This window comes from Anomalospiza imberbis, chromosome 11 (assembly GCF_031753505.1).
Source record: "Anomalospiza imberbis isolate Cuckoo-Finch-1a 21T00152 chromosome 11, ASM3175350v1, whole genome shotgun sequence".
Taxonomy (NCBI): domain Eukaryota; kingdom Metazoa; phylum Chordata; class Aves; order Passeriformes; family Viduidae; genus Anomalospiza; species Anomalospiza imberbis.
The window spans coordinates 11,787,517-11,802,539 of record NC_089691.1 but is presented as its reverse complement, the minus strand read 5'-3'; the positions used below and the strand labels follow the sequence as shown (position 1 = coordinate 11,802,539).

The 15,023-nt window shown below is 41.2% G+C and overlaps 2 protein-coding genes across 3 annotated transcripts in view; one reads left to right on the top strand and one right to left on the bottom strand.

Moving 5' to 3' along the window:
* The window catches only part of MGLL (monoglyceride lipase), a 102,887-nt gene extending 89,761 nt beyond the window's left edge, over nt 1-13,126 (bottom strand). Inside the window, exon 1 of the mRNA XM_068201943.1 lies at nt 13,024-13,126. Coding sequence (XP_068058044.1) covers nt 13,024-13,042 — 19 coding nt within the window. The 5' untranslated portion in view covers nt 13,043-13,126. The remainder of the gene's footprint in view (nt 1-13,023) is intronic.
* KBTBD12 (kelch repeat and BTB domain containing 12) overlaps nt 1-15,023 on the top strand; it is a 34,195-nt gene that overhangs the window by 7,463 nt on the left and 11,709 nt on the right. For both annotated transcript variants that reach the window (XM_068201940.1, XM_068201939.1), the window contains 2 exons: nt 1,572-1,722; nt 13,260-13,457. In XM_068201940.1, the coding sequence (XP_068058041.1) occupies nt 1,572-1,722; nt 13,260-13,457 (349 nt within the window). The remainder of the gene's footprint in view (nt 1-1,571; nt 1,723-13,259; nt 13,458-15,023) is intronic.

Genomic DNA, 15,023 nt, shown 5'->3' with positions numbered 1-15,023 from the left:
AATGTTCTGTCAATCCTGAACAAACACTAACAACAGCATTGACAGACTGCCCTAAATGCACGTGTCCATTACCGGACAGAGAAAAATACCCTTCCCACTCAGGCTTTGTAATTGAAATAAGACAAGACAAGTCAAGCCAGGGCATAAAATAACAGCTTAGGAGGGCAAGGACTCGCTCATAGCAGTGCTGCTCTGCTCAGCATTGGTCTGACCACTGATGCCCGCGCAGTTAAACCCAAAAGTGACTCCAGCCCTGCTAACTGGGGGCTGTTTAAAGAGAAGAAAGTGTTTGGTGAGGCTGACAGGAAGATTTCAGAGCCCCGAGACACAGAGAAGGGCTGCTGGAAGTTATGTTTTCTGTACACAGAGAGAACAGGGTGCACTCCAAGGAGAGCGTTACCAAAAATGAGGTTGGATGTGAATTTACAGCATGTCAAGTGGTGTCTTCTCCTAAGTACATGTTTAGTCTGTGCTGAAAATACCCAGCTTTCAAATACCCCTCTTTCAGTGAATAAATTAGCGTTTCACACTTATCACAGAGAAAGAACATGCCCCGGGCACTTACAGGAAATAACCAAGGGGCTTTATATTTACTCTCTAGTTTGCCTCCTACTATCTTGTCCATGACATTAGTGTTGGAAAGTCTTTTGGGAAAGAAAAATAACAAGAAAACAAGGATACATGTAACGCCATCACAAGTAAGCAAAGTATTTCTCTCCTTCTCACTCTCTCTATGTGAAAACTTTCATCCCAAAATATTTCAGAATCCTCCCTCCACATCCCACTGCTAACATTCAAGGGTGTCATACCCAGAAAACAGCATCTGAATTCCCTGCATTGTATAAGACAGGCAGAGAAGGGGGGAGAAGATTAGAGAGAACAAGAGGAGTAGGAGTGAGTATAAAGTGTTATGGCAGCAAAGATATGGCGAGGGGGTTAGGAGCTTATGAAAACTATTGAAGTTACAGCTGTTGAACAACAACATTACTGTGGTTAGGCTGACTAAATAAATATGCACATGTTTATTAGGATAAGATATACAAATATAAAATTATATATAAATATAAATATAAATTATATATATATATATATATATATATATATACACACACACATATATAGGACTGAGAAAGGCCAGCTAAGTACCTGACTGAGACTCATGGTACAGTCTGAGTAATAGTGGAAAAAGAGATTTCAACATTTGTCAGGAAAAAAAAAATACAGACTGGTTTTATCTCATTACTCTTAGGACTGTACAGCAACCCTGTGGAAGGGGGTATGTTCTTCCAGAGCTGGGAACCTTTACCCTAACCCTAATCCTGAATGTATTCTTAGGACCCAAATCCTTGGCTCTATTGCTGCAGGACAGATACCCACTTATTCCTTTGCCTTCTAGAGCAGACTCCCAGCCATGGGTGCTGGTAAACCCTGGGGAGTACAATCCCCCACAGCTGTAATTGATGTGTTTGTGCTATTTATCTGCCGAGCTGTCTGCTGTGAATAATTGCCTGCAGGCATGTGTGGAGGGCTCCAAATGTTGTGTTATTATATGGCTGTCATATTTCATGCAGATGGATCTGCCTGACGAGGAGCCGGATCGATTAAGTAACAGAACGTTTCGGTACGACCCGGGCCAAGACAAATGGGTGGAAAGAGCTCCAATGAAGTTCTCCAAGTACCGCTTCAGCACAGCCGTAGTCAATGGGGAGATTTATGTCTTGGGTAAGAGGAAACAGATTTTTAACAGATAGCACCATGACTTTTTCTTCTTTCCAGCAATTTGCCTTTGTGAAGTGAAATATCTCACCCTTTGTTACGTACTGTAGGACAAAGTGCCTCGTACTAGATGGAGAGTATTTTTCTGAAGTTATTTGTTCCCAACATTATTTCTTCCTTCTGTAATTTATGTGGATTAAATTATGTGAATGTGTAGTGTTTTGGATTTGTGAAACAAAAATACTTCACTTTTTCAGATATTTTTCTTTGGGGTGTCAGTGTGTGGCATAAATAATAATGAATTTTAAAAGGTGAGTGGAGAAGCCTTGAAGCACCATTTCACAGGTGAGCAATGAAATGCTAAAATATATGTAACATCATGAAGGAAAGGCATAAAGATAAAGAAAATTTTGATTTCCTAAAACCAACATCATGAGTGTCTCCTGACAAAACTCAGTGAATACTTCTCTTCCACCTACCTCACCATAGTGATTTTTTTTAAAATCTAAATATTTCTCAGCAGTTTTTGCTAAGAATCCTTTGAGGTTTTTGGTTTCAAAACAGTACTTTGACTAAAAGCTTTACAAGTTTTGCAAATGAGTTCAATAATCTCCTACCTACCCCAAAATCTTTTGCCCCAAAATCTTATTGTAGATAGATATATGACTGTAAAGTTCTTGGAAAAACGGGGAAAAAAGTTCATCCAGTCAATCTACAGGTGGGCTGTGAGTGATTCATGCCCTTTCATGCTCCCGTGGTCTCATGGGCAGCTTTAGGTATGAAGAAAGCAGCAATTCTATCAGCACCTCAGGACATTTCAATCCCTTCTGCTTCAAACTACTCCTACTTACAAGCTTATCAAAGTGAACACAAAAATACAGTCTTATCAGCTTAATATACCTGCTATATCAGGGTGTTCTGGCTTTGTCTGGGTTGTTACATACCAGGGATAAAGCGGTTTGGTCCTGGCTCATAATACAGAAAGGGAGGTATGCAGGAAAGGTGTATTTGAAGCAGAAGAGGAAAGTGGCTTTAATGCTGCATTTGTCTTCTTTTAGAAAAACTTCTTTCTCTTAAGTGATTTGAGAGAGGTCCATAGGCACAAGCAGGAGGAAGGGTGAAAGAAGCTCCTATGGAAAAGTGAGTTTTGCAAACAGAAAGTTGGGTCATTATTGTCAAAGGTTAGCGACAGAGAATGTCAGTGTGCTGTTAAATAATGAGAGTGTTGCCTGCCCAGGTTCAAAGGTGCTTTGAAAACGGAGACTTCATGCTCTGTAAAAGGTTAAATGCATATAATTATTTATACTGACACTGATGCTCTAATGGGGCAGCAGAAGCAGCTGGAATAGCTGGGAAGAGAACAGCAGCATTCATGTGTCTCAGTAAGAAGCGCTCCAAGATCAAGACCTCGAAGGCTGTGATGACACAGGGAGTCAGGGAGCAAAAAAAAGCAGCTGCCTTGGGATGCATGTGATAAAACAAATTGACAGTCTTCTTCCCAGCAAGTCTGATACCAGCACAAGGAAAAGGAGTGGCTAATGGGGAAACCTCAAAACCTTCCCTCAAAATCTCACAAAGCAAGAAGCTTATGTGAGCAATTACAGTAGTGAAATGTACAGATTGAACACAAAACACAGCCTTAAATCCAAAAAATGCCTGTTTAAATGGCATTGAAGAAAGTTCATGGTCTCATGGGCCTTCAAAAGCATTTTGCTAATTAAAAAAATAAAAAGCCTTGGTGTAGCAGCCAGTGCTGCAGTATTCAGGGAGCTGAACACTAGCTTGAATTCTTTCTTACCTGCTGGCCTATACCAATAATTGTGTGTGTGTGGGAGAGAAAACCTTTGCTACAATCTGATCTATACATGGGTGGTAACAGGGTTTTGCTCTGTCTCCATCATTTTGCTGGTTCACACACCTTCCCATGGCAGTCTTTATTTGAGCCTATTCCTTGGGAACCAATGCACTTAATGCTTAGGTTAACAGTTTCCTGCATTGGACCCTTCACTCTTGCCACTAAGTCTAGCTAAACATTTATAAAGTCAGAGCTTGTTCTCAGTTTTAACAGTGTAAATCTGGAGTAATTTCACTGTAATGGACAAACTCGCTTGTGGTTTATACCAAGGGTAACTAAACTCACACGCTGCTCCAAGCAGCAGATTTTTGAGAAAGACTGGGCTATTTTTACCATTACATTTCTGAGCCTGCCTCCCTTCTGATGCTCTCTGCCCACTCAAGGTGTAACTGCAGCAAGTGCAGACACAGATCAGTTACCATCAGGTAGCAGGACTATCAGTTGCAGACAAGACATTTTGACCTAGGTCTGGGCTGCTTTCACAACCTTCTCAATGCCAGTTTTCACAAACCTTGTAAGAACTTTAACTTCCATAAGTCTGCAAAATTTAGTTGAAACTGGCCAACAGGCACAAAACTATGTAAGGTAGAGAAAATAATGTAAATGCAGATATAGACCACACATATAATTGCATAAGTCTTGTTTTCTTGGGAAGTCAAATATTATTACAACTAATTTTTTAATTGAAAGACAAGTCTAAGCCAAAAATGATTGGTCAACAAATTCTGCCTTTCAATATGCTGGCTTAAATACACCTGCAAGAGTATGGGTGGAAATGGAGATTTATCTGTTAAAATTAAGAAGACAACGTGGTTGCTAAATGTCATCACAGTCTGAAAACTCTGTGGCGAGATTAAAGCATTTCCCAAGACCTCTCAAAGTGATGAAGCAATCTCCAAATGAACTCTGGCTGGAAACAGTGATACAGACATGATACTGGCATCTTATTCTGCAGACATCACACACGGCCTCACCTCCAGCTGTAAACTCACACTTGCCAACCGTAATTAAACCTCACAGAGAAAAACTTCATTCCATGGTTTATCTGTGGTGACAGGTTCATGTTACCCTGTGAGTTCTCAGGCTGCTGGGCTGTGAGGTGGATCCAGTTCCCCTTTGGACACAATTGTGATGATAACTCCAGCTAGGGGAACAGGCAGTTCATGGCATTGAGAGCAAGGCAGTGAAAGTGTTCCTAACCTGGCTGATACGGCACTTGATCATGGAGATGATGTTCAGGAGAGAATGGGAATGGAAAGAATAGAGGTTGACAGTGACTGAGCAAAGAATAGCAACTGTCATGAGGGTAGTAAAACCACTGTAGGCTCCCCAAAGCTGTGGATCCCTTGGACATCACCCAGCTTCATAAGGAGTGTCAGACACTCTGGGAGTCTAGAAAGATGCTGTCAAGGGTGATTTGTGCAAAAAGACACATTCTGAAGAGGATCGTTGTAGGTGCACAGTCTGTGGTGACTGGGAGTGGGGCTGGCCCAGCCTCATCCCCAGTGGGCACAGCTGTGAGAAGCAGGTGAGCAGCACTGACAGCAATGAGCCATGGAGTGCCCAGGTGCTCTGAGCAACCACCAAAGGGAGCAGAGGGCACACAGTGCAGGGCATGAACATGAGGGGATAAAAGGCTGGGCTGAAGAATAGGAAGGGCAGATGCTTGCAGCCTTCTGGAGTGCCCTGCTGTTGTTCTGCATGGGCAGCTGCCTGAAGCCTTCTGCTGAGGTGAGGTGTTACTGTGTATGGGGGAATGCTTCAAGCCTTCTGAAATTGTGTGGTGATGCTCTGTGTGTCGTGGCTGTCTCAGCTGTGACAGATCATAGATTGTTCTCATGTAGTAGCCTCAGAGATAGCTCAGGCATAATGACTAAGCTTTTGTGCTATAAATGAGAGAGACTTTTGTCTCTGCTATTGATTTGGTCCCTAATCCTAATGGGAGTTTCTCATGGTGAAGTGTGTGTGCACAGAACTTGGACATCTGACAGGCTCCTGTGATGCCCCAGTCAGGGGATGCTCTGTGAAGGGGCCATTCAGAAGCATGGAATGGCACTGCTTGGATTCCCACAGAGATCCCCCACTTCTCCTACCATTCTTGCTCCTTTTGGGGTCTATCATCTCCACATGCATCCTGCTGCCAGCCAAGGAGATCCACTGGGGGCTGCTGGAGGCAGAGGAAGGAAAGGAAGGGGAGGCAAGGTGGAAACAGGTAAATGCAAGTTATCTTCTGTATGCCTGGAGGACCACACCCTGCTTCCCAGGAATAAAAACATGAAATAGAGGTAGTTCTAGCTGGGCAGATAGTGATGCAGAGAGATAAGATTTCTTTCAAGCAAGTCTTGAAAACAAAGTCCTTAAATGAAGTGAGGTTGCCAGCTTTTTCCAGCAGGATCCCTTACACAGGTGTCAGCACATTGAGGGACTCTAGAGCATTCATGAAAAATCACTGCAGAGAAAGTTGATCCTCTCTAATGTCTGTGACGTATAAATGCAATTTCTATCATAACTATGAAGCAGAAAGAATTGATGGAATACTAGCTTTGAGTAAGGTGAAGTAGCAGACTCTTTGATAAGCAAGTCTAATTTTTGTTCTCATCCATGTAGGTGTAAATCTGTAGTAAGTAGTCTGCTGATGGCAGTTGTGTTAAGATCATTTTATTCGCACTCAGATCAGAATCTGATGCTTAGACTTTGAAGTGTTAATTTCTGGAAAGTCCTATTGGCACAGCACAGAGTATGTAGTCACTGTCCAAAAACCCTTCCCAGACTAATTGCCAGCTCCAGCATGTAAAACCCTAATGAATTGAATGGAGTTATTTTAGAGTCAAGCTGATGGAAGGAAAATGAGAAGTAGATCAGAGTTTTTGGTCTGAGTAATAGCATTGTTCAAGAACCTGTACTGTGTGTCTTAATCAGCAATCCTGCAACATAACTGTCTGTTTGTTGTTTAATGTTCCTAGAGAATCTTATGCTATTTATACACCATACACAATCCTCCTAAGTAAATGAACAGCATTTCCTAAGGCTCAAAATTCTTTCTCCTATTAATCCCTTTTCACTGGTTTCAGCTCTTTCTCTCCATATTTTCCCAGGAACATAACTATATTTGTTGGAAAGCCCAAGAAAGAGCAGTATTGTGCTCTTAATGACAGAGGCAATTGAGACACTTTGGGAAGAAAACCAGATGGGAGGGCTCTATTTAAGGTCATGCATTTTAATCTCTCACTTTAAAAAATATCCTTTGCAGCTACTTCTCTGAAAACTTATCACGGCCAACATAGAAATTAGGAAAATTTATCCAAATGAATTCATTTGAATGCCATATTTGTTACTTATGTTAAAACACACTCAGTAGAACTAGTGTCTCTGAAATACAGGTCACTGGTTAAAAAAAAAGTTGTATCACTATGACAGCATTAACCATGTGTTGCTTTTATACTGTGTAATTCCTGCTTTATGAATAATAATATATTGAAGGACTTAGATGAGGAATCATAGCAGGGAAGATTTAGGAACCAAAGAATTTTTGTTTATCCTCCTCAGACTGGCATCTTACCTCTTACAACTTGGGCTTTTTCCCCCTGGGTTCTTGCTGAAAGCATCTTTTAAAAGTTTTAAACAGTTAAATGAGGTTCAATTAAATACTGAATGTCTTGATCATAAAATACTTACTTGAATATGTACTTTGGGGTCTCTCTGGAAAAGAAAGTGTGTGTAGGAGGAGCTGGAAGGAGACATTTTAGCTTTCATGCTTGACTATTAACTGTGCATTTAAAAAACACTTTCTTTTAAAATAAACATGTCTATTTATAAATATGCTTTGGACTTCTGACAAGTAGCAGCTTATGGGTCTGATTTTGAGCTTTTATACCTGTGTAACAGCCTCCAAAGTGTTCATGTACAGGAAAGAACAAAAATAGGCAGATAAATTGGCCTGATAGATGAGATTGAAACTGCTTTCTACACACTTAAGGATTTTCAAAGGAAGTCAGAAAAGGCATTTTATGAGAAAAGAAGCTAAAACTGAAAGATTGACCACGATTAAGAAGACGATAATCTGTTTTTTCAGCCCTGCTTCTAATCAGTCTTATGCCCTTGTGTCTTCTACAAGCTGCATTACCTCATCTGCTGTGCTCTGGGTTAGCAAAGGATGACAGTGCTTCTTGGTTTCATCTTTGGAAGTGCCTGCCAGCGCTGCTTTATGGCTCCCTCATTTCTCTGCCATGCAGCCCTGCTTAGCTGAGAATGAGAAATATAACTACTGAGACTCAGCTTGAGTGCTGGTAATGAAGGGAAATGTTCCATAAGAGATTAGCACTATTAAATTCATTGTGCATTCCAGAGATCAATTTAATAATGAATTACTTTACAGTAGACAAATCTTGGATTTCATTTGCTTGTTGAGGAATTGCTTTTTTTTTTTACCATTTCCCAGGTTCCTTTGATAAAAATTCAAAGAGGCACTACTAAGAGCACATGTTGCTTGGTACTGTGATCTGAGGACTCAGTTACAGGATAAAGAATAACACTGTCAGTACCCTGAGGGCACTAACAACTCTTGATCATCCTGAGCAGCATCACCTGGGACCTCCACCCACCCCTTTTGCCCATAGGTCCAGGAGCATCAGTTAAACACGGGGTAAATTCCTTCTGTGCCTTTGCCTGACACTGCTGGTAGGGCCTCCTGCAATCTCCCAGCTCTGGTTCTGTGCAGCTGTGCCCTCATGGTGAGCTGGCTGAAGTTCCCTTTGGAAACAGCTCCTCTCTTGTTGCTCCCTGATACACCGCCCTGTCTGAGAGACAGCAGTGCATGTCTAATTTCAGGTGTCTCTCGGTGGGGGAACCAAGTTATGTGGTGTGACTCTGGTAGTCTCAATGGGGCACAGTCCTGTGTGCACCCCCAGCCACCTTGTGGGTGCTGTTTTGTTCAACCATCCTGTCTATGCAATGAGCAGTCTAGACTTATGTCTGTGTGCTTTTCCTGGAGGAAAAGAAATTGCCACTGTTGGGCTTGGCTGCCTGGCAAATTTAATTCCGTAAGAGCTTGGTGTGGATGAGACTTAGGAGTACAATCCTCTGTGCCAGTGCCTGCTTTGTGTCAGTGACGTGGGTGAAGTCAGTGCATGCTGGCATGTTCCCTATTTCTTGTAACTCAACTGCATGTCAGGCTCACTCCTATAGAAATATTCAGAGGTATTTAAAGCAGTTATTGCCTTTGCACCTGCTGAACTAATTTTTGACAGTGACTCTTTACCACTTCACCATCATTTATAGCCCTTCCCCCCCAAGTGCTGGAAGGCTGTGCTGTAATTAAGGCTGATGTGGCTCTAAACTGCATTTGGCCTTCTCCAATGAGTGTGGGGTAAGGGAGAGGAAGCTGAACCCAGTCCAAGCTGGGTGCTTTGCCTTCAGCCAGCTACCAGCAGTGTGTGGGTAGAGCATGGCACAGAACTGTGCCTCACTGAAATGCTGATGGTGTGCTAATCACATCACCTGCCCTGCCTTGCCTCCTTGCATCAAAGGCTTGTCTTCTTTATCCTGACTTCTTAATAAAGATCAAGCATTTTATTTATGTATTTATTTTACTAAGGGAGCTTCATGTTAAATTTAAAGTCCATTAGCACCACTGCTTATAGAATGCCCTTGAAAGTATGTTTAATTGCAGACTAATCCAAGTGTGATATGGAAAACTCTCAAGCATTAATGGGTTGGGGAACACAAAGGTGGCTTCACTGGCTTTTTTTAGCCCTTCAGTGGCATCTGAAATATCTCCTAGGAAAAGTGCAATTGTGTAAAAAGCCTAAAGTGTTGAAAGGGTGTATTTTCTAAGGGGTGGGAAGTCTGAGTTCTGAGATTCAATCTTCTCATATGATCAATGTGATAATGATAGAAATGTTTAAAACTCCCAGTGAGAGATCCATCTTCCCTGCACGAAGGACACATAATTGAGCTTTAAGCAGAGGACTGAAGCAGGTGGGGTTGAATTCACCTGCTCTGTTCCTGAGTATGGCTTAACAAAGGACCCTCCCCACACCATGGACATGGAAATGGACACTGCTGCCCTTGGCACACCTGCTGGGACTGCCAGGAGGCTGTGACCAGGTGTGTTTTACTGACCCCATCTATAGTTTTGGGTGGTTTAAGGCACAATCTCAAGTACACCATGCCCTGCTGATGGATCACTTGGCACAGGAGTGTCCCTCAAATGACCTGAACCCCTATGGCCTCATCTGCACCCTGCCTTTCCTCCTGAAATGTCACCCCCATTTTATGTAGAGGCTCCTGTAGGAGCAGAACATTAGCTCAGTTTTTAAGGTGCTCTACCCAGAGAACTTGAGATAAAGACAGTCTTAACTATAGTTCCCTATGTCTCCACTTGCATTCCTGATGGTTTCATAAAAATGAATAAAGAAGATGATGATGATCTGGATTGAGTGATGGAGCAGAAAGTGGCCAGAGTTGTCTGACATAGCAAGGAAGCTTTTTCTGCCAGTTTGAAATCTTGCATGGTGTATACATTGTAGATTATGAATAGCCTGGTTAATGTGAGACTCCTCCACCTGATTGTAGATGTGAGTTTCTTTAAATTTGCGACTTTTTTTATTGTTGGTTTTTGTATTCAGTTCCTTGGAAAGAGTCCTGAGACATCCATTTCTATAGAGGAAAAAATAGACTTTCTCACAGGAGTAATTCTCAACTACTGCATCTGGGGACACAGAATAACAGTGCTAAGAGAGCCTGATATCCTCAGTTCCTTTGTTAGCAGCCTTTCAGTGTTAAATTGCTTTAAGAGAGGAGGTTGAAGTTCATGATTTCTTGTTTTCCATAATGCTCTTCTTCCAAGCTTGAAAATTAAATTTTACTCCCCTCTGATTTTTCCTTCTTCCTTTCTGTTTGCTGAGAACTTAGTTTTGCTATTGCAAATTGAATGTGAAATTGGATTTAGCTGAAATAGCTGTGCAAGCTTTAAATAAAATGGAAATGTTTTGAACCTTCAGGACTGTCTCTGATAAAGACGGGATTAAAAGAGGTTAAATATAAGTTGCTTAAACCACCTCGTGAAGGTTTCATAAATCCTTGAAAACATGTAGTAGCTCTGAAATTTTTGAAAAGATGCACCAATAGGTCCTGGAAAAGTACTTTTCTAATAACTATACAGGAAATATATTTAGTGGTGGAACCCCTGGACTGGCAGCTGAATGTCTTCATTAACAGACATTACCTTGTCCCACAGTTTCTCTGTTTAGAAAATGACAATAAAACCACAGAAAAAAATAAACAACTATTATGCTTCTAGAAAATTTCAGGGCCATTTTGTTCACCTCCCCCGCTCTGCTTGAAATAATAAGGCAATCAGCAGAGTTATTGGTTTCTGACATGCTGCATGCATTCCCTAACTGGTACCATTTATTCCTCTGATTGAAGAAGAACCTCTCATTTTTCACATGAAGACTTTTTTCTTTTGGGTGAGTGCATATCCTTCAGCGGGGTAAAGTAACAACTGGGCTAAATTTAAAATATTTAGCTTGACAACCAACAGCCATCTGTCTTTGGCACCACAAAGATGTATTTTGAAAGGGTTAATTTTGTCTGTGGGGAGTTTAAATATTCTAGGTTCCCAGTTAAAACTGCCTTGAGAATGTCTCTCTGCACTACACTGCAGTCTGTGGACTGGTGGTGAATTGCTGTGCATGCTGTATTCTATGAATCTGCCAATGGAAGCTGTACAATCAGAAACCATGTGAGATAAGCAATCAATTAATTAGCCTTATCAGTTTAAAAATTTGATTAGCTCTTAACATTTTTCTTGATAAATTATGGGGAATACTGTCCTGTCCTAAGAGCGTCACCTCCTTAATGAGGCATTAAGGAGTATTGGAAAAGCCTGCACAGGAGAGGATAATGCTTCTGGTGAAAAGAACAATACAGTAAGTAAATGCCTGCATTCTGAAATACCCCAAGGAATAGCTCAGTGAGACTCCATCATGAGAAAGGCTCAGCAGGATGATGCTTCCCTTTTTGACAAGGAAATGATTAGCAAAATCCCATGACCACAGTTAATCTGTACCTCAGCTCTCTTAGGTGAATCAAGCCTCAGAGGAGGAGCCCATCAGAGCAAATGCTGCTTTAATTGAGGGTGTTAATACTGAACACGTTTTGATGCCAGCCTTGTGTAAGCACACACTAAGGGGTATCTAGTACAGACTGCAAGGACCTTGCTGGTGGGTATTGAGGCAAGTAATGGTTCTCTGTGCTGGAAAAGGAGATGAAAACCAAACTCGGTGAAGGTTTTCAATTTCAAATATTGAGTGAAATAAAATACTGATAATTTCAGCCAGAGGAAAATTTCCTGCTGATGATAATGGACACTGAATTTTAGTCTAATTTTGTTGCTCTGATGCAGGTTTAACTGATTTTATCTTTGCCTGACTCTAAAATGCAAATCAGGAACACAGTGCTAGCAAATTTGGAGCATTGCAGTCCCCATTTATGGGGAGCTTCCTCTTCCAAACAACTTTGGAGAATGTACAAGAGATTTAAAAAATAACATGGTCCATTTTAAGAGGTAGATGGAAAATCATACAAGTAAAACTTGTAGCACTAGGGGCTCATTACTCTGACAGAACAGCTTAACAGCACTAGGGACAATATATTTTAAAAGCAGCTGAACCAGCACAGGTTGCACTCGCAGTCCTTTCCCTTTGCATATGCCAGGGCATAATTACATGCTTACAATGCATTTTGTATTTGCACAATTGAGCAGCCCTACATGTGTATCTGGAAAGCCAGCCTTCATGTGGAAATGGCTTGCCTACTGCAGCCATTTTGTGTTTAAAAGCAGTCACAAACACACACATGCACAAAAGAACGTCAGCAGTGCTCATTACAGGGTATTGTGTCCATTGGCACAGATGGAAAACCTGCACGGGGGAACGTCAGCATATTTATTCCCAAGAACCAAAGGCTGTAAATTCAAAATGTGGATTTGATCACTGGAAGGGATTTGTGAAGGCAGAGTTTGCAAAGTACTATCAGAGCACAGTGTTTCCAGTGTGCACAGGGATCTCAGGTACATCTGCAGCCTGTCCCAGCAGAAGGAAACTGGGATCTGTTTCAATCCTGCATACTGACTTCAAGCACCCTAATTAACCACCCAACAGCAGGGCTTGCTGCTAATAACTCAGCTGGCTCTCCTGTGTGTTGGATGGGTTTGTTACTGGAATTTTATTTGCTTTAAGAAATAGGTGTAATTTGCCATAAGAGATAGGTATAATATTTTTCTTTTATTGAAGAAAACTAACCAACAAATGCAAATAATTGTTGGTAATGTGTGAGGGTCGAATCCAACAATGGTATTTGAAAAATAGGTTTTGATCCATTGCAATTTGTGCAGCAAGTAGAACAAATAATTATGACAATTTCTAACATGTGGGAAGAAAACAAAATACCTTTGTGTTTTGAAGACATTCTGCTTGTCCTTCCTTTGATACGAAAGTTCAGAAAGGATCTTGCTTTGGTGTCTGTGGATAACGTGCTGTAGCTTCTGCTTCCTGTTCTCACAAACTCCTCAATCTGTGAAGAGGAAAGAGAGGGAAATGAGAAGATGTAAACAGAAAATGCAGCCAGCAATGTATTTTACAGCAGAACATGGGACTGCTACATGTGACCTATGTATCTTTTGCAGGAGGAATTGGGTGCCTTGGTTATGACAGAGGACAGACACGGAAATGTCTTGATGCAGTGGAGATTTATAACCCTGATGGAGACTTTTGGAGGGATGGACCCCCTATGCCTTCTCCCCTCCTCTCCCTACGAACAAACTCTACCAGCGCAGGCTGTGTGGAAGGGAAGCTGTACCTCTGTGGAGGGTTCCATGGAGCAGGTACTAAAATGAGTCCAACATTCTCTGTGTAGTTAAAATCAGTTTCACTGGACACAGACTGACCTGATCAGCCCTATCAGGTGGCACTGGCATGCCCTGGAGTCACTGAGCTGATTCTGCCCTTTGGACTGCCAGCTCCTAATGTCAATATGAATTGGGCTCTGTTTGACTTTTGCTTTTTTCCTTAACAAAACAAAAATTTAAGGATGTTTCTGATCTTTTTCTAAACCTGTCCAAATCTAAAACTTCAGCAGAATTATTCTGGACTTACATTTAGAGTCACAGAAATGAGGAGTGTAGTGTTTTATGGACATTAGAGAACTTGGGTGTATTTGTTGAAGATTAAGGCCCTGTCCATCAGTCCTTAGCCATGTTATCTCACTCTGCCTACTTACTTACATGCTCTTTGTAATCAGCGTTGAAAAACTTGTGTACTTAATGAGGACCATGGGTAGGGATCTGAGCTACAAAGAGACTAAAGTTCCAGATCTGGCGATTTTAAATAATCTTAGCCCCAGGGACACTTTTCTTTGAAGTCTTCTTCCTTCCAGCTTTGCTTAGCTTTACCTAGATCTCCAGTGCACATAACCTTTTTTTTTTTTTTTTTCATTATAAAGGATTGCAAAACAAGCACAATTTAATGATACTGCTACATGCAGCTGCCACCCCAAATTCATTTCTAGGAGAAAGCAGTAGCACAGATAGCAATAGCAGTCATCCACTCCTAATAAATGTCATGTCAGCCTCACTGTTGACCAGGAATGGTATCATGGTATCACTGGGAGACATGTCCTTCTCATTACAGTTTTACTTGTATAACAACCTCTAAACTTAAAGCTGCTGTTATTTTAGAATGATTTCTTTCATTTGCTACTGTTTGAGGAAGCTGCTTCCTAAAAAAATTGTTTGGCATCTTCTCATGTCATCTCTGATGGAAGTTCTGTGATGTCAGAGAAATTTTGCTTATGACAAATCACTGTGTTTCCATAGCAAACCTTGTACCTTTCTAGTTGTGTTTTTCTCAGCAACTTTATGAAAGAGCCTAAAGTTAGTGGGTAAAAATTTCAAAGGCTAATCATAGGAAGTGGTTGAGTCACCATCCCTGGAGGGATATAAAAGCGTGTAGATGAAGAGCCTGGTACGTGGTTTAGGGTGGGCTTGGCAGTGCTGGGTTAATGGTTGGACTGGATGATCTTAAAGGTCTTTTCCATCCTATACAATTTGATTACTCTGATCATTAGCACTGAAAAATTAAACAATTTTTTTCCAGATGACTAACAGATTAATATGAGATTTTTCTGACTAGGGTAACTTCAGAGCCATAAAAACACTTTCTGTACAATACTACCACATTCTGTCACTGAGTCATGTATAAAAAGTGGTTGTTCTGGAAGAGGCTGAAAGTCTTCCTGTGGATTTCAAGAAGGCTGTCTTTTGTATATTTGTATAATGCCAGCTCAATGGGGTCCTGATTCCTCCCTCTACTATTGCAATCTGTATCATTATGTATAGAACTCCTCTGTACTAACAGTGTTATTTAGATTGGAAAGCAAGAAGTCAAAGTTA